At 40.1% G+C, this 23,883-nt stretch overlaps 1 protein-coding gene across 2 annotated transcripts in view; it reads left to right on the top strand.

Annotated features, from left to right (window-relative positions):
• Positions 1-743: 743 nt before the first annotated feature.
• si:dkey-21p1.3 (collagen alpha-1(I) chain) overlaps positions 744-23,883 on the top strand; it is a 32,121-nt gene continuing 8,981 nt past the window's right edge. Inside the window, exons 1-34 of one of the 2 annotated variants that reach the window (XM_042213672.1) lie at positions 744-3,311; positions 5,363-6,394; positions 9,682-9,726; positions 10,006-10,125; positions 10,752-10,790; positions 10,990-11,043; positions 11,146-11,199; positions 11,673-11,780; positions 11,887-11,940; positions 14,437-14,490; positions 14,572-14,616; positions 14,765-14,818; positions 14,912-14,956; positions 15,056-15,109; positions 15,189-15,233; positions 15,325-15,378; positions 15,657-15,701; positions 15,807-15,860; positions 15,950-15,994; positions 16,136-16,189; positions 16,269-16,376; positions 16,481-16,534; positions 16,626-16,679; positions 18,037-18,081; positions 18,153-18,206; positions 18,397-18,441; positions 19,189-19,242; positions 19,477-19,530; positions 19,614-19,667; positions 19,861-19,914; positions 20,083-20,136; positions 20,232-20,276; positions 20,377-20,421; positions 22,111-22,218. In XM_042213672.1, the coding sequence (XP_042069606.1) occupies positions 3,258-3,311; positions 5,363-6,394; positions 9,682-9,726; positions 10,006-10,125; positions 10,752-10,790; positions 10,990-11,043; positions 11,146-11,199; positions 11,673-11,780; positions 11,887-11,940; positions 14,437-14,490; positions 14,572-14,616; positions 14,765-14,818; positions 14,912-14,956; positions 15,056-15,109; positions 15,189-15,233; positions 15,325-15,378; positions 15,657-15,701; positions 15,807-15,860; positions 15,950-15,994; positions 16,136-16,189; positions 16,269-16,376; positions 16,481-16,534; positions 16,626-16,679; positions 18,037-18,081; positions 18,153-18,206; positions 18,397-18,441; positions 19,189-19,242; positions 19,477-19,530; positions 19,614-19,667; positions 19,861-19,914; positions 20,083-20,136; positions 20,232-20,276; positions 20,377-20,421; positions 22,111-22,218 (2,937 nt within the window). In that variant the 5' untranslated portion in view covers positions 744-3,257. Of the gene's footprint in view, positions 3,312-5,362; positions 6,395-9,681; positions 9,727-10,005; positions 10,126-10,751; positions 10,791-10,989; positions 11,044-11,145; positions 11,200-11,672; positions 11,781-11,886; positions 11,941-14,436; positions 14,491-14,571; positions 14,617-14,764; positions 14,819-14,911; positions 14,957-15,055; positions 15,110-15,188; positions 15,234-15,324; positions 15,379-15,656; positions 15,702-15,806; positions 15,861-15,949; positions 15,995-16,135; positions 16,190-16,268; positions 16,377-16,480; positions 16,535-16,625; positions 16,680-18,036; positions 18,207-18,396; positions 18,442-19,188; positions 19,243-19,476; positions 19,531-19,613; positions 19,668-19,860; positions 19,915-20,082; positions 20,137-20,231; positions 20,277-20,376; positions 20,422-22,110; positions 22,219-23,883 lie in introns of both variants that reach the window. The other variant, XM_042213671.1, reaches the window with a different exon arrangement.

Here is a 23,883-nt window from a genome sequence, read left to right as displayed (position 1 = left end):
CAATTCTACTTTTTCTGCATAATCCATCATACAAAATGTAATCAAATGGAAAAGTCTCTTTTTAAAACTTGTTTTATTAGTTTTAATCTTTTAACTTTATGCATCAAGCAAACATTTAATTATCTGCAACATTCTCTGACTGGAAGAAATTAGTTTAACATTTAAACCTATTTTCTGCACATTCCAGCACATAAAATAAAATATTTTTTGTGTTTACACTCAGTCTTTCAAATAGATGCAAGTAAAACACAGCAGAAAATAAATAAAGTCAAAGACTCAGCGGTCCTGTTGCTCTATTTTCACCTGTAAAGCAGGAGTGGGGTAGGCGGAGGTTTACCCTGGTGCAGGTGTGCCGCGGTCAGTGGAAGAATCCGCGAGTTTCTCTGTGAGTTTCCCATTACGTCGTAGCTACTCGGTGCTTGTTGGAAGTTTAGGGGTTTTTTCGCTGTAAAAAGAAGTTTTCTTCCCACGCACAGCGGACACTATGTTTTTGTCACTTTTTATGGAATCAAACTCAAAGTAAGGTCAGTACTTCCACGCTTTAAACGCTGCACGCTCATACTCTCTCTGCACTCGATATGTGATCCATTGTTGATCTGCACACAGCTGTTGTCACGAACGTCGCACTCGCTTACGTCACTGTCTGAGACATTCTCGCAAAAAATCACGGTTTTAGTAACGCAGTAACGCAGCGTTCCTACGGGAAAGTAACGGTAATCTAATTACCGTTTTTGCAATAGTAATCCCTTACTTTACTCGTTAACGTTACAGGTAACGCGTTACTGCCCATTTCTGTCGAGCAGTGGTTAGCACTGTTGCCTCACAGCAAGAAGAAGCTGGTTTAAATCCAGTAGACAGCTGGGGCCACTGGGTTTGGATGCACGACCCTTTGACTTTCTCGTTATGCCTTTTTTCCATCACTGTTATTAAATGGAGGTGAAACACCTGCAATTCTTGTAAGAGAGCATGAAAGTGCAATGAACAAAATACACGAGTTGGAAGCTCGACTGACCCGTCTTGTTGGGAATCATCTACGCCAGTAACACATTCATAAAATCCAGATTTGGCCTGAAATTTCCCTTTTTCAATACCCACGCTGTTTTTTGTGTTTCTATTTTGTTGTTCACATATATTCCCAAAATAAATACGTGTGAAGGATTAAGCAGGCTGGGGCTTTTAAGTGACGGAGGTGAGAGGTCGAGTTTGTTTTGTGAGCAGACTCGGACCCACAACTCAACAGCCATCAGTCAGTCTCCTCACACAGTCATCACATCCAGTTTATAGTTTCACTAAAATCAGCCTTTATAGCCTCATCAAGGTTGATTTTTATGTTCACTGTAGGTTTGTGAGTCATTCGCTGTATATTAGTTGTATAAAACATATTTGCTGCTCTATCATCGCATATTCTGGGAGCTGGATATTCAGACACCTTATCAATAATCCATCAAACGTCTGCCGAGGTGAACATACTGCTGCTCCTGGACCAGCAGTCAGCACTTATTACAGAGGATATTAGATGCTGCATTCAGCCTTCTGTAAATATTACCAGTGAAATGCAACACAGAAACTTGTTAAACACATTTTCTTCCAGGTATAAAGTTTTGTGGTGTTTTTAAAAAATAAACATCTAACTGGGACTACCTTTGCTGGGCAAAACCTTTGTTTGCATCACCGCATCAGTCAGTCTGAAAAGTAATTGGCTTAGCTGTAATAAGCTACTGTTTGTTTTCTCTGAGGCAGAAACCCATTAATGGAACAAAACTACTCACAAATTAACATGCAAACTAAGTAGAGGCTGTCGTCTTCAGTAGATAAACAGATTACGCATGTTCTCGGAAGAGACTTCGCAAGGTCATACCTGACTGCAGTGGGCTTGTTTATCTAGGATGGATTCATTTTCCATGATGTGCAGCTTGCAAGGATTTAGCTCAAAGGTCTTTAACTTGACCTTGAATGTTTCCATACCGAGTACTAATGCCCTGTGAATCTGACAGCTTTGTGATATACTTGACATCAACACGTGATGCAGCTCTCTGTGAGGACACTGTTTAGTTTCACTATGATGTCACAACCATGGACTTAAAATCTGTGGACTCTTCTGGAAACTGTGCGTGTGCATTGACTGCATGCATGCAGCACGTCACGTGTCGCACGGATCGGGGAGCACGGTCCTGGGTCTGTGTAGGTTCTCTCCGGGCGCTGCAGCTTTCTCCCACACACATGCCGTTAGACGGGTTCGATGACTGGTGATTATAAATTGCTGTAGGCGTGAATGCAAGTGTGAGGGATGCCTTTCTGTCTGTGCTGGCCCTCAGATTGGTGATCTGCCTCAGGTGTACCCCACCTCTCGTCCTATGGTAGCTTGGATAGGCTCCAGTCCCTCCCAAAATTCATCCTGTACTTGGACTGTTACCTCAGATCAACACTTTGAACTTGATCCTGCTGGGAGGAGCTTTCCGTCACCACATACTCTTTACTGTAATCCCAAACCGTGGTCACAAATCCCCTTCTGAGGCAGCAGCCCCTCACTTTTTTATCCTTATGTCACATTCCTCACCTGGGCCACAGTCCTCCCCCTCTGACCCTGGACAAAGAAGACTGAGGTGGGGGGAATGGGGGTGTTGCATCAGTGTGAAGTTCAATGGTGAATTAGGCAGACTGGGGTCATATAGGTCGATTGCATGACAGAAAAGTCGTCTTTGTTACTTTTTGTGTCCAAAAATAAACTTTATGGCAGAGAAAATGTAAATTTTTAACACTGGTCTCACTTATGCTTGTGAATCTGTGATTCTCCAGGTAGTCGTCTTATTCTTCATCCCAAGCCCAACGCAGTGCAGTGGTGTTGTCTGTGAAGTCTCACCTCAGACAGTCTCTGCCACATGAGAAACAAAGGACTTACACCTTCTGTGCAGCAGCAAGCTTAGACGAAAACACCCCCGAGTGTCTGTCATTGTTCACACTGTGAGATCTGAGGCACTTGCTAGCTTGCTGAAGATCAAAGACACTGGCGTCCACCAGCAGATGGATATGTTCATGTGATTTTGTGCTGCCACAATGTTTAAATGAGACATCTCTCTCATGCTGAGCCTTCAGCTGTCTCGTTTGGTTCCTCGATTTTATCAAACAAATGACCACAGCCTCAAACAAACGGACAGCCGGGCCAGTGCTTGGCTCGGGCCTCCAGGGGGGGGGTGCATCCTCTGGTGTTTATCAGGCAGACCGGAGCGCTGGCACACAGTTCAGACTGAGGAGTCCGGATGTTACCAGAAGCCATGCAGGGCTCTTCTGTGCTGCTGCTGCTACTGAGCTACGTAAGTCTGGCTGCACTGAAGTACTTTTATCTCTGAAAAATACTGCTGATATACTTCTGTTTAATTTTTCCAGTGGACTGTCAACTAGTAGTAGAAGCAGAAAGTGTAATTATTTCTGTTTAGGTTAAGAGTAAAGGTACAAGACTCTGAAATGTAAAGGAAAAACCAGATCGCTGTAGATTTCTCACTGATCTACACCAAGAATCACTTTACTTACATTTACTGTTTTCACCTGCCTTTGCTCCTCTTCTGTTTCTCTCAGTAACTGTAGCAATTAAATAATTTTGTTTTATTTACACGTTTCAAGTAATTGGCTCTTGTTATATGTGCAAATGAAACAATCATCGATGGTGGAGGACTTTTACTTCAACTGTAGCAACATAGCAAATAAAATATTCTCTCTGCAAAAGAATAATTTCACCCCTTAAAATGTTTTGACCTTCATATTAGTCACAGACAGAAGAGGTCAGTGTACTAAACCTGCCTGAAGGACAGGTGCATGTTTTCACAAAGGAATAGATTATTGGTCATTTTTACCTGACATATTTATTGTTCACATAGATAATTTTTGGGTTTTGTCTGGTTTTTCTTTGGTTATGAGAGATTTAAACACCCTTCTTTGTCTGCTTTTTCTATACAGAAAGAGCAACAACAAAATAAAAGCATTATGTCATCTGCAGGACAGTCAGACGACATAATAATAATCGAATATTATGTCATAATATGCTAAATACAGTAAAAACTAAGGCACCACTGAATGGTAAATGTAGTAAAACATCTGAAGTCTGTTTGTGTGAGATATTAATGTTGCTGATTCTGGCATCCCCGTGTGGCCACAGCTGAGACCATGTAGCATGATGAGCAGCGTTTATTGTCATATGTACAGAAGAAATGACATTTCTCTGAGCAATGAAATTCTTCCTTTGCTGTCCGTACACAAATACCACGTTAGTTTAAAAGAACAAGATAAATAAAGATAAATAAGGATTAAAAATTAATGGAAGATAAATAAATAAATAAGTGAAGACAAGTGAGGTATGCAGATGTCGATGTCCACCACAATAAAAACAGAATTCACCTTTTTAAAGTATAAGTGAGGTTTTTCCTCTGGTATTTATATGTGTTTAACATGCATCGACTTCTGTGAATCATAACATTTTATGGCAAAGACTTGGTTTAAGGTTGAATCTGGGGTCAGGATTAAGCAAGTAGTAGTTATAGTTGGGCAAACCTCTGCCTTCAGCAGCTGAGCATCGCCGTGGAGATGAGAGCATCATGTGCTCATGTCTAAGACACACAACGCTGTGACAGTCAACAAAAACAAACACATCGTTTGATTTCTGACAGCGTTTTATTTTTCCTGTTATCAGAGATCGTTACGGTGTCTAAAACACACTAGATCAGTTGTTGCTGCTGCTCATCCTAATATATATGTGTTCCTTTTTGTTCCTTTTACGGATGATGTCTGTGTTATGTGGAGTGTAGCATAAATAGTTTCTATGCTTTAACTTTCTTAAAGTAATCAAGAGCTACTAACAGTTATACAGATTTGATTTAGATGCCAGCCTAAGCTGCAGGCTTTCAAAGCTGGAATAAGTTACAGGGTCAGTAATCTCTACACGACAAAGCTGAAGATATCTGCTAGGATTAGCTGGTGCACACCCACGCAGTAGCATTATCTGATAGTGTGTACACCCTTTAGTAATCTCTCCTCAGCCCTACAGCTTCACGCTTTAAGTTCATCAGGCCACACTGTGCTGCCCTGTTTGCTTTTCTGTTAACAAATAAGTGTGAATCTATGACATTTAATAACATTTTTCCATAGTACAGTCTGTGTTTGTATTGGCCGGTGTGTCTGGGGGAAGCCACAGAGGGAGCGTTTGTCTGCGCGATGAGTAACTGTGCTTTGGACTTGTGTGTGAATCCACGAGAAGCAGTTTACTCAGGAATGTCATTTAGGCATCAAATGCTTTAATCAAATGTTTAGCAAAATGAAAACTGCAAGATGGTTGAAAATGGACTAAAATGTGAAATATCTTCACTGTGGTCAGATTTGCCTGCAGGCTGGATCTGTAGATGAGACAAACCTTCAGCCTGGAGTCAGAGTATCACCCAGTTCAGAAAATTCCCCTCAAAGCTCGACTTCGCAGGCTGGTCACACTGAGGTGACGCCAAGGCTGGATCCAGTAAGCAGCGCTTCCCCTTTGAAGTCGCATCCTGATCCTCCCATACGTGATGGAAACGCCAAAGTATTGAACAATCATGCAGATCTAGATACAAATACTACAAGTTCAACCAACAGAGAAGCAGACGAGCCAAAGCCGGAACCGAGGCCTCGCTCTTCGACTGGAAATGAGCAGCTTTCCAAGTCGCATCTTAACATAACTGGGACGGGGAGCTCAGAAGCACAAACTGCCGAGATGACAGTTGCCAGCCCTAACATTCAGTCTGAGGACGCCACAGCTGCAGCTGCCTCATCAGGAACTCATACAGAAACAAAACCAGGGACGGTTTCATCTATTCCTGCTTCAGGATTCACCACAGAATCTGTTGCTTCCACTGTGGACCCTTTACCAGAAAAAGTGGAAACAGGCAAAATTAGACAACAGGCTTTGTCATCAGTGGTTACCAGTCCAGTCCCAGTAGTCGCTATTCCCTCCTTTAAAGACTTCAGAACAGCTACGGTTGTAACCCCCACACTACAAAGTGGAGGAGCTCTGAGTCCCAGGGTCACAGAAACTGAGATGAGTAATGTTTCAGCCAGTGAGGAAATAGAAAAGGAGGCAATGGAAGACACGTTTGAGACTGTTTCACCCACAGGAAAAGCAATCCCGTTTCAAGGTGGAGATGGAGTTAATGGGACGGAGACAGATGAAAATGAAACAGATCCAGAGGTGGAGGAAGGGCATGCAGACGGTGACAGGTTTTACAGTCATCCCTCGCCTGATTTGATCTCCCAGTTTAGCACCGTAGGCTTCAGCATCCAGTCAGAGACTGAACCTCCACAGCAGACTGACAGAGCAGCGAATCCGCCTCCTACAAACACAGTCAGACGTCAAACACCTGGGATCAGAGGTCAAAGGGTAGGAATTTGTTCATGCTTTGCAGTAACTATGTTTGAATAAGACTTGATTTCACTACTGTAGCTATTTTTACCTTTGTGGGTCTTGGTACTATAAACAAAGATTCATTCACATTGATTCAGAGTTTTAATGAAATTATAAACAAAGCACACAGGAAATTTTAATCACATTTGTCTGATATTCTCGGCTTATTTACGGCCGTGTCCTTGGATGAAATTGAATTTGCACAAAGCTGATTTGATGACTACGATGGCAGCATATATCTGTGTCAGTTCTTGCACCTAGAAAACCGTGTGTGTGTGTGTAGGGGAGGGGGGTTAGTCTCTCCAGTGAGATGCACTGGCTCCCTCCTCTGGCTAAACTGTGGCACTGTAACCCTCAGGCGTATTTGTAAGGTCATCAGCTACACTACACCTTTTTCCTTTTCCCCAACAAATATATATTTGGTTTATTGTACATAACACACCCCCAGTTACACTCATGTTCAGTGTGTCATCGTTTAAAGTATAGTTTTGTTAAAAGAAAATTGTACATAGTGCGATCAGCTACATGAAATGTAGCCATATAACAACTTTTGAGTGATAAACTTATTTTAGCAACTAACAGCTTCCTCTTTCCTGAGAACATACAGATGTAGAAAAGGGGAACCTCAGCTTTGAGTTCTTGGAATAACTTTGTACACACATGTAACCAGCTTGTATAAATAATCCATATCAGGAAGATCATAATAATCCCTCACCAAGTGAAAAATTAGAGATCAAAGTAGAAGTTTAAAAAGGGCTGGATACAGACCCAACTGAATACATATAAATACAAGAGGAATAAAGTGGAATAAACAAAAGGCTAAATTAAATTAGAGATAATTATCTCTAAATGGTAAATGGCCTGCATTTGTATAGCGCTTTTCTAGTCCCTAAGGACCCAAAGCGCTTCACACTACATTCAGTCACACACACATTCACACACTGGTGATGGCAGCTACATTGTAGCCACAGCCGCCCTGGGGCGCACTGACAGAGGCGAGGCTGCCGGACACTGGCGCCACCGGGCCCTCTGACCACCACCAGGAGGCAAACACGGGGTTAGTATCTTGCCCAAGGATATTTGGCATGCAGCAGGAGGCAGCCTGGGATCGAACCACCGACCTTCTGATTAGTGGCTGACCTGCTCTGCCACCTGAGCTACAGCCACCCAAAATTATCTCTAATGTATTCAAACTAATAATAGCAAGGATAACAACCTGTAAACTGGTATTAACAATGAAACATAGTTGGGATGACGTACCATGCCCAGAATGAATAGAATGAATGAAAGCAGATAATTCACACGAAGACATATTAAATGAAATAGAGAGATGCATAAGGTATATTAAGGTTGTGTCATTGTTCAGCCAAGGAAAGTGTGTGAAAAGGAAAATGTCTCCAGCTTGGGAAAGGGTGAAACTGCAGATCACCCGCAGCCCTTGATGGATACAAAATAAAATATAAATAAAATATTGTAATATACCATTGCTGTTATATAAAAAAATATATATATATATAATATATATATATATATATATATAATATATATATATATAATATATATATATATATATAATATATATATATATATATATATATAATAAATAAATAAAGATAATAACATTAATAATGAATAATATTAATATGAAGAGGCACCTCAGTCAGTTATGATGTGAGGTGGATAATTGTTAGAAGTAGTCTGCATCAAGCTTAAGGTTTGCTCAAGTTCAGTACAAGACATATGAGATGAAGGAAATAAAGAAAATATCTAAACTAATTAAGTGCATAGAGGCACTTGACCTGCTTGAAAACCTGTCATCCTAGATGAGACTTTGCTGAGATATAGAGCAAACCTATACTAACAACTAATAAGCTAAACCCTGTAGACAACAGCTAAAGCTACAGGATTGAGAAGCTGAATTAAATATGTGGACACTGCTAAGCTAATGAGCAAGTTACACATTTTGCTGCATGCTATTAAAGCTCACACATGCAGCTGTCTGTGAGCTCAGTTTTTTCCTCACACTTCTGATTTGTTTCTGGCAGCAGCTTTTTTCTTTTGTGTCCTGACTCATGTGTGTAAAGCGTTCATGCCATCAGCGACTTGTTTTTGTTTTTTTGTTGGTTTGAAAAACACATTTGTGATCATACTTGTGGCTCACAGTGACACATAATGATTAGGCATGTGATTTACTAATGTCTAGTTTTAGAGCTGTGAGCAGTGCATCCACATTGAGATTAAAAGCCTGCTGCATACTTTATATGAAGCTGCTATGAAGAGTGGAACCTTGTGGGAAAAGTTCAAATAAAGAAGTTTTTTAAATCCTAACTTCAAAGTTTGAAATATGTAAGATGTGTGAGATGTGTGAATTCTTTGAAAAAACTAGAAATGACCTAAAATGCCTTAAATAAAAATGTAGTGTTGCATCTACAAAGAAGAAGAAGACAGTAACTTAAAACTAGCATTACAGACAAATACAGTTTTAGCATTGCCTGACTATGATAAGCCTTTCTACCTGCATGTAGATGGAGGAGCAGGTTACATGAAAGCAGTTTTAACACAGGCATTTGGAGAAAAACAAAAGAAAGTAATAACTTGCAACTACTTAAGCTAACTGGCAACACTGTAGAGAGTCTTTGTGAGGTAAATATGGAGACGGTTTTAATATTCTGTCAAAATGCCAAATTTCATCTTTAGTGCATAATATAATATAAAGTTTTGGAGAATCTTGAGAAACAGTACGGGAGAAACTGCCTGTGGTATGAGGCATCACAAAAATTCAATTACTAGTGAAACTCATGGAAGCCAACTGCTTGAGACGATGGACCGTCGGGCTCGTCGGCAGCTTAAAAGCCAGCTTCCGAGATTTGTTTGGGGCTGCAGCGCATGTTTCAGAGGTTGTTTGCACAAAGATCCCAAAAGCATCTTTGGTACCTCCTTCAGGAGGAACCATCCAGACATCATTCTCTTCACTAAAGGTCTTGCGTATCTCAGAAAGCCAATTGAATACAATATTCTACACCTATTAAAATAGCATGGCTTCACATTAAAAGCTCCCATGCAGAAGATAAAATACCTGCATCTGCTCCAGATGTGTAAAAACGTGTGATAAGTCAAAAACTAGTGCGACACATCAAATTCATAATGAGTGTGTATTTAAAAGAAATTCCAGTTTTACCCATCATGTTCACTTTGTAGTAATCTTAGTTAAAATAATTTTGGGTTCACATGATCCAATGACTCAGCTCTACTGTTTGTTTCAGGGATTGCACGGTTTACCTGGTCTACCGGGACATAAGGGAGATAAAGTGAGTGTTAAATTAAACTTAATAAAATTCATCTTGGTGTAATTTAAGCACTTGTTCATAAATAGATATTGCAATGAGCTCGGAAGCATGGCTTACAATTGTGTTAATCTTCTTTTTTAGTTTTTTAGAGGCGTAGATTTGTTGGTTTCTTTTCACATTCACGTGTTTGTATTTTTCTTGGTGGTAAATTGTCTTCATGAATCTTTAATAAACTTTAAGTAAAATGTCAAATTCTTGTTCTTGTTCTTGGTTTTGTTTTGGGGGGGTTTGTCTTCTAAGGGATACCCAGGCGTGATGGGCAGGACCGGGCAGACTGGATACAGAGGCCCTGTTGGTCCCGCTGGGATGCCGGCTATTGTTGTGTTTAAAACTTCTGAAGAAGAGTGGGAGGCTTTCAAGGTGAGCTGCTGCTGTGTTTGATGAAATGAAAACTATTTTAACAGACATGTTCCAAGACTGAGCATATTTAATAAAAACAGGAGATGTACATTCTTCTGCTTAGCAAATGTAAGAAGTGTTAGTTTTAGTAAAATTGTTTAAATATTTATTTCTTAAATGTGTCATTTTTTTAGAATTTTTTTTAACATTATAAGATACTTTTGCTTGACAAATATATAGAGAACTGAAATAAGTGAAATCAGATTAACTGAGAGACAGGGAAATACAAACGTGATCCTTCTGGATCCACTGAATCATTTCATGTGTGATCTAGAAGAGACTGACTTGTGTCATTTGTACTGACTACGATATATAAGCAGTTTTAATGTTATTGGATCTTTAATTTTTCAGTGTCTGCTTGTGTTTCATTATATCACATGTTTGTCCACTTTCACTGCTGACGGATGCGTTCTTATAACTGTGACAATTTAAATCGTTAATTGTTTCAGAGCTTATAGTTACCACTGCTGTGATATTATTTTTAAAGTTTGTTTTTGTCAGGGTAAGTATGAATAAGCTTTTCTTTCTGTGTGTGAACGCTCAGTAATCATGATTTTAAAAATCCATTCTTCACTGTTTTCTTGCAGAAAAAGCAAATTTACAAAAAGCTGGTGTCCTCGTGGCCGGTAGGCGTTTGTTTTATAACATGATTGCACCTAAAATGACTTTTTACAGTAACTCCTTTCTTATAGCAGCTGAACTTTGGTACTCTGAGAAGATTATTTTTTAGGTTAATCAAAAAATTGTTCTTTGCACATTTTCATTTTAATGTTATAATAAGACATGTTGTGCCTGAGATGTAACACTGTGTGTTTTTGTTCTCAGAGACTTAAAGGGCCTCCGGGTCCTCCCGGACCTCCTGGAGATGATGGACCAATTGTAAGTAGACAAAGACATCATGGCTAAATTCAACTTGAAAGTTTTACCTGACGATACAAATAAAGGACTGTAACTAGACTCCAGTGGTTACTTTTTCTCCAGGGACTACCTGGAATTCCTGGAAAGCAAGGACCTAAAGGAGTTCAAGGAATCATCGTACGTTTCTCTGACTTGTTTTTTTGCATCTGATTACTTGAGTGCAGGATCATGGGGCTCACATCATGACAACTAAAATTAAGTGTAAGGCAAAGAACATGCTAAGGTTCACGCACATATTGCAAAATGAGATGATTAATGCTTTATTGCAAAGCAGCTGACTATGTAAATATCAAATGTTTTTTAGCGTGATTAGGACGATCAGTAGGGTGATAACTTGTATATTATTCTAGCGATATTATGGTGGATTAAGACATTAAAATGATGCTTAAGTGGATGCTGGCTTGTTGTGGTTGGTCAGGACAGAGGTTTTAATATTTCCTGGATATATTTTAGTAGTAATAGGAATTCTGGGTAGAAGCAAATTTATATTGAATAGAGAGGAAAGATATTACTACTATTGTCTGTAAATCTGCTCTGTAATGTCTCGTGATTATTCTTCTACCTACTTTACATGTTGCGTTGTACTCCAGGGCAGTCCTGGTCCACAGGGTATCCTGGGTCCCCCGGGCCGACCTGGAAGAGACGGGACCCCAGGACACAATGCTGACCCGGGCCCTTCAGGTTTACCTGGAGAGCAGGTAAATCTCCTGGAAAACATGTATTTATTTCTTTTTAGTTTCCATGTATGGATTTAAGTTAGTCATACTGGTGCCTGGGGAATTAACTCCTTAGTTGTCCTTACAGGGTCCCAAAGGCTACACAGGAGAGCAGGGCAGCAAAGGGGAGCTGGGTGAGTGGGTAAGATTGTCCTGAACTTATAATGTTATCAGGATTATAACTATGGAGGCTTTAGCATGCACGTGCATAGACAGCATACATTCTCTGGCCTTTTTATTAGATACACCTGTTCAACTGACTGTTAAAGGCAAATATCTAATCAGCCAATCACATTGCAGCAACTCAGTGTATTTAAGAACGTAAACATGGTCAAGATGACCTGCTGAAGTTCAAACTGAGCTTCAGAATCAGGAAGAAAGGCTATTTGAGTGTATGGGGGGTTGTTGGTGCCAGACAGGCTGGTCTGTGTATTTCAGAAACGCCTGATCAACCATCACTAGTCTTTACACAGAGCTGATAGGAAGGCAGCAGTAATTCAGATAACTACTTATTAGGCCTGAGGTACGCAGGAGACCTCTCTGGATGGACAAGAGAGACGGGCTACAGAAAAAGACCACAGAGGCTGCCATTACTGTCAGCTGGTCTGATGAGTCTCACCTATCAGATGGTAGAAAGCATGGATCCGTCCTGCCTTGTATCAACAGTTCAGTATAATGTTGTTGGCTCACCTGGTCCCCTCAGCACCAACTGAGCATCGTTTGAGTGCCACAGCCTGCCCGAGTCTTGTTGTTGACCATGCCCAGCCCTTGCTGACTCGCCATCACAAAGTTCAAATCACCTCAAACTGTTTTCTTGGACATCGATGTAATGAAATGGCTTTCACAGTCACGAGGTCTATATCCAACAGAGCACCTTTGAGATGTGGTAGAACGAGAGATTCACATCGTGGATGTGCATTCATCGCATTTTCATAAACTGTGTGATGCTGAGTAAGAACCCAAATCTCTGAGGAATGTTTCACATACAGTATTGAATCTCTGCCATGAAGATTTAAAGCAGTTCTGAAGGCAAAAGGGGAACCTGTCACGGACCGAGTGGACTGAGTGAGGTGGATCCAGCAGCAGACACGGGCGAGAAGACGGAGCCGAACTTTAAACGAAAGGCGAGCTTTTATTATGGCTGAAACAAAGTGGCCAAAACAGCTGGCACGACGCGGCAATAGTAATAATAATAGTAATAATAATACATTTTATTTGAGGGCGCCTTTCAAAAACCCAAGGTCACCTTACAAAAGAACAAAATTAATAAAAGGAGCAATAGTCATAAAATACATAAAATAAGTTAAAATTGCAAAGCAGAACTTGACAACAGATAAAATCGGCACTAAAGTGAATAAGCCAGTTTGAACAGATGTGTTTTGAGCTGTGACTTAAATACTGGAAGAGAGTTTATATTTCTTATGGCTGGTGTCACGGCCTTTTATGTTCCAAACGCCAAAAAAGTCCAAGAAAAGGCCGTGGGTGGCAACGGGAGGTTTGTTTTAGAACGCACTTCTGACTCCATTGTTTAAAAATCATCTGCCGTTTATTTCGTGGAAAATTATAAACAAAAATCAACCAAATAACTTCTTAAAACTTAAAATTAAACGAAAGTTAACTTAATTTGCTTTAACAACTTCAAAAGTGGTCAAAAAAATCATTTTTCGTCTTCCCATCAGACGTTTGGCAAACAAAAACCATCTTTACCCCCCCAGGATGCTCTTAATCCCCTGATTAATGGGAGGGTCCATAAGCCAATAAACCAATCACTTTCCAAAAAACTTTTCCAATAAAATGAATTACAAATTTACATAACAAAACTAGGTCAGCATATTCCTACAACTTTAAAGAAAAAACAAAAATGAATACAAATTGCGTTTTATAAACATTCAACAAAAACGGCCACAACAGCTGGAGGAAGAGAGTTCCAGAGCCGAGGAGCGGAGCGACTGAAGGCTCTGATCCCCACAGTGGTGAGACGAGGGCGGGAAACAGTGGTGATATGAAGCAGGTCACACAAATAGGAAGGAGCAGATTTATGGATACACTTGTGTGCGAGAAGTAAGACTTTAAAGTTTATCCTGGCTTCTCCGGGCAACCAGTGAAGCTGCTGAAGAGCTGGGGCAATATGAGCTCTTGAACAAATGAACAAAGGGAGACGGAGGACTTAAATACACACATGAGGTGATCAGGAGAGGTGGAGACACGTGAGGACACAGCTGACTCGAATGAAAATATAAGGACAACACAGGGGAGAGAAACGCTGGACACGCTGACATGAGACACGGACCTTCAAAGTAAAACAGGAAACATGACAAGCACAGACTAGACGCTGAACTAAACCTAAGAACAAAACTCTTAACCAGAATAACACTGAAAATTTGGATTACAATGTTCAAAACAGGAAAACTAAAGAATCAAAAAAGAATATAATACAGAAAAAAACACCGAAACACATGAAACTAAAACTGCTGAGTCAAAATGACCCAGCACCATGAAACCACTAGAAATCTGTATCTAATGATTTGGCCAGTGAGCGACAGCCACTTATTTGTGCAGCTTGCTCATACTATTATAACTGTATATGTTAAAGAGTCAAAGATTTATATTAAAAGTCAAACATTTTCTCTGCCTGCAGGGTTATCAGGGCGAAGCGGGGTCACAGGGACCCAGAGGACAGAAAGGAGACAAGGTCAGATGAGTCATCTGTAGAAGTGCTGTCGTTTTGCAGGAGGGCTGCACGGGATTCTGATCCGTGTCTTTGTGCCTACAGGGAAATAAAGGAGTCAGAGGCCACGCTGGGCTTCCTGGCTACATAGTAAGCTCAGATGACCAGCTCCATTCCCAGCACATTCAAAAAGTTGCTTTTTATTACTTAATATTTGTAAAACAGATGACTTAAATTAATTATTGCTCTCAAATTATGTACATTTTAAAGCTACATCTGAAAAGTCCAATGTTTACAGGGCACGTCCGGAGCAAGAGGTCCTCCCGGTTTCCCAGGACCGTCAGGGCCTTCGGTCAGTGTCACACAAACAGATAGAAAAAATGATCTGTGTTGGTGTTTCTACTGTTTCTACTTTGCATTCATTGTTGCTTTTCATTGTTTTCAGGGACAAACTGGGGATTTAGGCTTCTGTGGTCCGAGAGGCCCTCCAGTAAGTTATATCCTCCCACAAAACCATCACACTGAAAATTATTTTTAATTAAACATGAGATACTATTAATGAGCATCTATTAATCTGCCTTCTTTTCAGGGCAAAATGGGTCCCGGAGGAGGAAAAGGTGTCCGAGGAATTACAGGACCAACAGTAAGTAAAGTAAACAAACTCAAAGTGGTGTTTGCTTGTTTTTTAAAGACATTTATAGAGCAATTATTTAAACTGTCAGGGTCATCAGGGTGAAATGGGCCCCAGAGGAGCAGCTGGGTCACAGGTGAGAAAACACCTATATTTGCTCCCTTTCTAGCAGACGTTGTCACTTACCTCAGTAAATGTCCAAAATATACATACGTGCATTGCTTTAGGGAGAGCCCGGTCCGGATGGAACAGTCGGGTTTCCTGGTGTTCGTGGCCCTCAGGTATTAGTAAAGCTTTTGTATAGCATGAAATGATCACGTGTGAAACAACCAACACGTTATTCAGCGTTTGGTAAATGAAAGTTGCACGTTTTTGGTTGGTCACGTGTAGTTTGTGAACAAAGGAAGGTGAAAATGAGATAATATTGATTAAAAACGAGAGTAGGAAGATAAACCTAATGTAACCTGAGTAAATCTTTTTAGGAGTAAAAAAAAAAAGTTCTTTATCACATGTTGAAAAATTAATTGTGAGTAAAACACTTTGATCAATGACCTCACAGGGAAACCCAGGCCCTAATGGACCTCCAGGTCCTAAAGGTAGCACTGTGAGTATACTTGAAGACATAAAATGTCAAACTGGTTTGTGAACGTACGCAGTTACCAGTTCGGGTCACTGCCGTTTGAATTTTCTGTTTTTTACATTTCACCAGGGTGATCCAGGAGATGAAGGGGAAGTAGGTCAACCTGGACCACCTGGACTAAACGTAAGATAATTAGACTAAAGAGTAAGTGTGCTGTGCAGCGTTTGTCTATGCTGTAGTGAGTTTACCTGAGCAATGTCCCCTTATTTTAGGGAGCCAGTGGGAATCCAGGAAAGCCTGGATCCTCAGGTGATCCCGTAAGATTACTTAAAAGAATTTAATTTCTCACTCTTGCTAAAATGGTTCCAACCTTTATAATGCATGACATTAATTGATGTTCCCTTTTGGTCTCCTGAGCTGTTGTTTTCTGTTTACTTATGTGTTTCTGTCACCACCAGGGTGTCAAATCCAGGAGAGGTGAGAAGGGGGATCCAGGATTCAAGGGAGCCCAGGTAATTTTCTTGTCCATCTGTCCGGTCTGTGGTTGGTTAACTGATCAGATCAGTGAATCAGCTTGTTTTGTTTGTTCAGGGTCCTCGTGGACCTCCAGGTAAACCGGGATCAAAGGGGCACGCAGGGCCAACGGGACTTGAGGGACTTGGAGGACATGCAGGGCTACCAGGACTTCCTGGACCTGCTGTGAGTGTAAAAAATAAATATATATTTTAAAAAACATGCTCACTTATGATGCTAAAGCTTCTGTAATATCAGATCTTATTTCATATCTTCATCCAATGTTGTAGGGCTTTGATGGCATCATGGGAGAGCCAGGGAAGCAGGGAAAAGATGGCTCCAAGGTGAGTTTGAGCAAATAGTTGAATCTGTTTATCTTGACTCTTTTTCTTTGCTGAAAAGTGAATTTTGTTGCTCAAATATGATGTGATGTAGGGAAACCGAGGACCAGCTGGTATTCAAGGAAGTCCTGGATCTCGAGGCAATAAGGTAAGGCGTCTGAATAATTCATATCTATAAAATAAATTAGTGTTGTCAGCGTTAATCTCGTTAAATTGACGTTAACGCCATAACCGCATTAACGCGGCAAATCTCAGTTAACGACTTACCGCGGATCACCCCGTGCGTGGGGCTGCATGGCGTCAACACATTAGCGCGGTTAGCTTTTTAACGCGTTAATGCAGTTATGGCTGACAGCACTAAAATACATCAATATATTTGCACAGAAATTTAGTTTGACAGAATGCTGCATATCTCAGTGTGACCTTAAAGATCAGAGGCCAAACTTGGTATTTAACCCTTTAAGACCGACCATAGAACCAAGTCCGCCAGAGCTTATATTATATTTTTACATGCTGTAGCGCCATTTTTGGGAGCATTTCAAGTTGCTATACATCAATACAACCATTATAGCCCAAATTTTAATAATATGTCTGCATTAAGTGCATAGTAATTACATAAATTCCAAAAATGTGCAATAAACTACAAAAAAATTGAAAATCGTTTTTGGTTTTTTAACATATATTTCTAGTTAGAGAAATTTAAGAGGCTTATCCCTCAAAACTGTAAATACAAAAAAGTTGCACAAAATAGTTTCCTACCACAGGAAATTTATTTTGAGTGTCTTCATAGTTTTATTTTTGAAATACACCAATTTTTATACACTGCAGGAAAAACGAAAATAAATATTATACTGCAAATCTGCAAAAAGAAACAGCATATGCATCAAAATAAACTATTTCCAGCAGTGCAATATGAGTCCTAAGCATCCCAGAAACGACACAGAAAGTCATAAAGTCAAACATAACTTTTAAAAACACCAGTATAGGCTCATAAGGCCCTGATAGTAAAAAACTACATTTCCGCAAAATGACATCACTTCCGGTTTCGGGCAGTGCTGATGGACGTAGGAAGTGTTATGAACAGCTGATCGGATCGGCATTGGGTGTTTCTGGAATATTATGTTTTTGTTGCTACAAGTGCTTTTTATGCAGTTTTTGCAAAGCTATATGTGGAAGGAAACTGTGACCGAGGACAAGCTGATGGCATAAGATGTAAGTACAACTCCTCCGGCTTCATATGCAAAAAAAAATTATTGCACTAGCTTACGGGGTTGCAGAGCTACCGGGATTTAAAAATAGTTACGCAAAACAGAGCGTGCCCGCACCGACTGGCTTTAAAGGGTTAAAAGACATTTTAAAAGCAAAGTCAACATAAAATTGCAAAGGAGGTGTTTTTCAGCTTTTTCTTACTTTTAATATTTCCAAAAATATGTGAACTGTAGTATTGTAGAGGGAGCAGTGTTGTAACATTTCTTAACCATTAACAGTCATTCTTCTTGTCAAAGGGTCGGGAAGGTCGAGCGGGATTTTCTGGAATCCCTGGTCCTGTTGTGAGTATAAGTGACAACATGTTCAGTATAGATACTGTTCGTATTATTTATGTATTTATTTGTTATTGCAGGGACAGATGGGGACATCAGGAGAGAGGGGACTTCAAGGAGAACCTGGTATAAAGGTTCCTATATGGTTAAAGTTCTTACTCTGTACTTGCATGACTGCGCTGTTAATTGTTGTTTTTTTTACATCTGTGACTGAAGGCACCGACCAATCAGTGCATTGAAAAAGCTCTTACTATTGCATTAAACAGAGGCATGTCAAAGAGTTCACACTGTGTTTGTACCTGATTGTGTACCCCATCTGTTTAGGGGAAGATTGGAGTCCCGGGGATGCCGGGTTCAAAAGGCCTGAAGGTGACCATGCTTTACCTGTAAACATTAGAGAAACACATGTTTATAGCTTTAAAACAGAATTGATCTATCCACCACACATGACATCTGCTAAAGCTACTATCCAGATGATGGCACTATTTATATACCTCCTCAGTCTCTATACTCCCAGCCGTTCTTTACGATCATCTGGTCAGCTACAAAGCAACTTTCCAGTAAGATTCAGGAACTTGTTTCATTGGCAGATTTTTTCACTTATTTCAAGGTAAAATATCTTGTATTCAGTGAAAAAATCTGCCAACGAAACAACTGAAAATTCTCTAGTTTTTCTCTAGTTTCAAGATTCACTGTCTTAAAACAAGTTCCTGAATCTTACTGGAAAGTTGCTTTGTAGCTGATTTTGTCTTATTTTAAGTGTAATGAGATAATTTTGACTAGAAATAAGACAAATATACTTGCTAAGATTTTGAGTTTTTGCAGATACTCATTTCTCTGGATAATCATCTCTGATCTCTACTTACTTATGCTTTTGTTTGTTCTCTATTTTCTCTATTTTACTTTGTTTTAATGACTTACTGTTCAGTGTAATCATTTACCGTTATTCCTTACTGTGAAGCACTTTGGTGTAGCCCCTGGTTTTAAACGTGCTATATAAATAAAATTGTATTGTATTTATATGGATTTCAAATATATGGTAAATTTTAACTCCTTTTTTTTATTCACACTAGAAAAAACAAATAGAAAAAAGGAGACATTTCTTTCATTTTTCAGGGATTTAAAGGTCATCTGGGCCACAAGGGGCAGGATGGCAGTCGTGGAGCCTCGGTAAGACTAACCATGTGCTGTGTTTGGAACAGAAGCCTCCCTTATTAATGGGAATTATTTTTCTTTTTATGTATTTATTGTTATGGGTTTGTTATTCCTACAGAACAAAATGGGTTAAGTGTTCCAGAATCAGATCCTTTCTTCTTTAGGTTAATAGTTAACATTTAATCTGTCAGAAATGATACTTGAGCAGTAACAGTAACAGATATTAAACTAATATGATCTTTGCTTCAGGGACCTGTTGGTGCAAATGGAGTGAATGGAGCGGTCGGACCTCCAGGACCTAAAGTGAGCTCGTCCTGTTATATGACAGCTGCATTTGCTTATCCTGGAGTGGGACAAGTTATTATCTCATGTTCTCATTTCCACAGGGAATGCCTGGAAAAACAGGACCTCCTGGATTCCAAGGCCCTGTAGGAAAGAGTGTAAGGCAATTTTTAAATTCTTGCTTCATGAAACATGGTTAGTATTTTTGGAGACTATGGGAGTGACTGTAATAAATGAATTCATTTATTTATTAAGATGAGGATCTAAAGTTTTACAACAGCGTCCTGTGATCACTCAGCACAGTGAATTGTGTGACGTTAGGATCATAGCGTTGTGTCATTCGACTTCCAGGGAGAATCTGGCAGCAGAGGAACGAAGGGGACATCGGGACAGCCAGGAAGGAGAGTATGTTACTGTGCAGCTGTATGGAGAGTACTCCTGTGTTTGTTGAAAGAAAATAATGAAGCCTTGAAAATTCAACCCAAATGATGATATATGAATGTAGACTTTCTGGAATTTGTGGTACTTTCTTTATAGCCAGACCAAAAAATCCAATCCTGATGTTTCCTTTAGGGGGTTGTAGGTAAGCAAGGCCCCAGCGGACTAACAGGAAGTAAAGGATTTAAGGTATGAGCCTCACATCTTCATTACTAAGTAGCAGGTTTATCAGTCACTCAGTTATTTAGCTCCTCATATGCTATGATAACGTTTGTGCTGTGAAGGGTGCAAGAGGAGAGGAGGGACCGAAAGGAATACAAGGCCCCCGAGTAAGTGAATTAGTCCCTTTTATTGTCTACTATCGCCTGTTCATTATTTATAAGTGTTTCTCTAACTTCTTACTAAAGTCAAGTTCTTGTCATTCTCCAGGGAGAGATGGGCATGCCTGGACCACAGGGATACAGAGGCGCTCCTGTAAGATCATTTTAATTATTTGTCCATACAAAACGTTCATCCAGTCCTTTGTTTACACTTTCTTTTGGTCAACTTATGCTTTTGATTGTATTGTGGTAAATGTCTTGATGTTTGAGAATGTGAGAATGCTGTAGCCCAGGAGGTCGGACGCACTGATTGGTCAGCGGTTTGAGTTTCTACACGTCAGCATTGGTTTGTGAGTTAATTAGAGAATTAGATGAAGGCAGATGTGTGGAAAAGAACGTTTTTCATTGGACTCGGTGCAGTCCTGTGATAACGTGCCACCACCTTTAGCAGTAGTAACTTGAAGTAATAGTTTTCTGTATAATTTTCAGTTTCTCGTGTCGTGGAGGAATTTTGTCCAACTTCTCTTGAACTTTATTTTAAGGTCGCTTCAATTCATTGAGGTTTGGTACCATTTGTGTCATGGTCTGTGTGCAGGGAGGCAGCAAAGGACCCAAAATGCAGACTCAACGCAGAAGCAAAACTTAAACTCAAGATGGCAGCTTTATTGCTGGACACGAGAGAAAACTAAACTTGAATGTACAAAAATAACTTGGCAGACAGAACACACAGACGTGTGATTGGGACACTGACAAAGAGAAACACGGGGGTTAAATACACTGAGGGGGATGAGAGACACGAGGGAGACACAGCAGGGAGAAATCAGACTTAACGAGACAGGGGAAGCAAAACTGGGCACACTGACATGAGACACAGACTTTCAAAGTAAAACAGGAAACATGACAGGCACAGACTCTTAACCAGAATATAACTGAAACATAGGATAATAATATTCAAAACAGCACAACTCGAGAATCAGAACAAACCTTAATACCAAAACACAAGAAACTGAAAATGCTGGTTAAAAATGTCCCAGAAGCGTGACAGTTTGTTTATGGACAGCTCTCTAATGGTCCCACCATAGTTCTTATTGTGTGATTATTGTCCCCTTACAGGACCCAGTGTTGGCCAAGCTTTCGACAGATGGCCTCACATTTGACTCTAGAAATTTTTTTGTGTAAAGAGGAGTTAATGATTCAAAGACTGCAAGCTGCTCAGGTCCTGTGGCTACAAAATAAGCCCACGTCATCATCATCATTCCAGCACCATGCCCGACATTGTTTATGAGCGTTTTGTGCTGATATGATCTGGTTGGTTTTGTGGTGCATAATGGCCAAACATCATCTGGTCATTGTTCTAAAATGCTTATTGTTTGTCCTGATGCAGCTTTGCAAAACAACTCTTCCAAATAAGCCACACTTGTTTAGTGATTTTCTAATTTGACTGTTATTAACTTTAATATTCAACATGCCAACTGAGTCTAATATGTAGTACTTGCAATTTGTTTGTATTGCATTCAAAAAATCCAAAGATTTGTGGCATTAATTTGTTAGCACACACCTGAATGCTCCAGACCAACATCTGCTTCTATAGAGATGGTCACACTTGATTAATCAAGTGCATTTGATGAGCAGCAGCTTGCTGCTACCTTCACTCTTAAACTCCGAGCTCCGAGCGTGGGCTTTGTTTTTCACATGACTGCAGCTGTGTGTGTTTTCTACACACAGCATGTGAACGTCTTTGAGTATTTAACTAACAGACTTCAATCAGATTGTATAAAACCAAGAAATATTTTTAGTCTATGAACTTTTTTCTCTGTTTTTTAAACATACTTTAATCCAACAGGGTATCCACGGCAACATTGGACCATGGGGTGAAGTTGGGTCCCGTGGTCTTCCAGGCGGTCAAGGTCCACAAGGCCCAGTTGGTCCTCCTGGAGTTACAGGTTACTCTGTAAGGTTTTGTTTTGGTTTTTTTTGCTTTTGTTTTCAGTATAATTAGAAGTTTGGGAGCCTAATTGTTTTATTTCATACACAAACTGAAGCTCTGTCAGTCTGTCCAACATAACTGTCAAGGTTGGCTGTGTACAGAACTCAGGCATTTTACATAATGAGGAGATAAAAAACCAGGTAGGAACACAGCTGGGGTTAACTAAGGCTACGTTCACACTGCAGGCGAAAGCGCATCAAATCCGATTTTTTTGACCCTATGCGACTCATATCCGATCATGGTGTGACAGCGTGAACGGCACAAACCCGATATTTTCAAATCCGATCTGGGTCACTTTCGTATGTGGTCCTGAATCCGATACATATCTGATGTTTTAGAAAGCGACTGCTGTTTGATGGTCATGTCGCATTAAATCCGTCTTTTACGTCACTGACACAAGACAGACGCTAATTATCAGCGCCGGAGAAGACATCGCGAACGCTTCCTGGCCGTCCAGTGAAACTGTTGGGAAGACAACGTGAACATTTTATTTGTTCTGTATAATCTGCAGCTATCCTTTGAAGCAGCGCTCCTCTAAAGCAGCAATAAGGATCATTATTAGGTTATTTACATTATTATGTAAATAACAAAATAACTTAAAGCAAAAATTGGGAAACGTAAAGTCCGAAGTCTTTATATTAAGGTCCATCAGTCAAACAACACTGTTTGCTCTGGGTCTGAACAGAGCGCCTTGTGTGTGACGTCTTCTTTTGGGCATGTGGGCCGCTTTGAGCGTTCACACTAGAGCGCGTTGCTGTCGCATTTTAGTTGTAGTGTGAACGAGCAGACAAAAAAATCGGATTAGATCAAAAAATCGGAATTGAGCATCAAGACCTGCGGTGTGAACGTAGCCTGAGATAATGACTGTGGAGGACGTTAACCAAGACAAAGGATACAGAGAAGAACAGTCACCAAAATAAAACAGGAAGAGAGCCACAACTGAAAAGGATGCAAGACTAAATTGACACAAGTTACAAATCATAAACACAAAGGAGCCAGATGTGGAAACATAAAAGAGTCATGAATAAACAGGGATACAAGGAAAATAATCCAAAATACAAAACTAGAAAAACCCAAAATCCCAGACTCAGAACACATCATTAGTCACACTTTGTTCATCAAGTCAACTGTCAGCCACGTGAAAGGTCACAAAGCCTTCATGCTAATCTCTCTGCAGTTTTGCTTAACTGCAGGATGAACAGTCCTCTTGTGATGACTGCAGAAACACTCGGGAGCGAACAGGCACTTTCTTTCTTTCCAGTTTGCCATGAACTCATAATTAGTTTCTCTGGGTCAGTCACCAGACCAAGTCGAGCCCGGTGTCACCAGACCTGTTGGAAGGATGATGATGTCGGGTTTATTTACACCGCATTTGAACTGATTCGAAAACTTTGATAAGCCAGCGCATGTACGATTAATTTTCATGGTTTTAACCCTGCTCTTTTCAAAAGAGAAGATGGATCCGAGTCACCATTATAATTTGACGACTTTTGGTTGAATATTATGGTTGTTCAGGCAAATACAGGCAATTTGCCGCCGTTTTTTATGAGATATTGTTAATATTATTAATTTTCAAGATATCTCTGACAGAAAAGTGCTTTTTAAAATTATGCCTTGGCATTAATGCCG

Source organism: Haplochromis burtoni, unplaced genomic scaffold, assembly GCF_018398535.1.
Source record: "Haplochromis burtoni strain Fernald_Lab_line unplaced genomic scaffold, NCSU_Asbu1 Contig_466, whole genome shotgun sequence".
Lineage (NCBI taxonomy): Eukaryota > Metazoa > Chordata > Actinopteri > Cichliformes > Cichlidae > Haplochromis > Haplochromis burtoni.
This window is presented reverse-complemented; position numbering and strand designations above follow the sequence as displayed.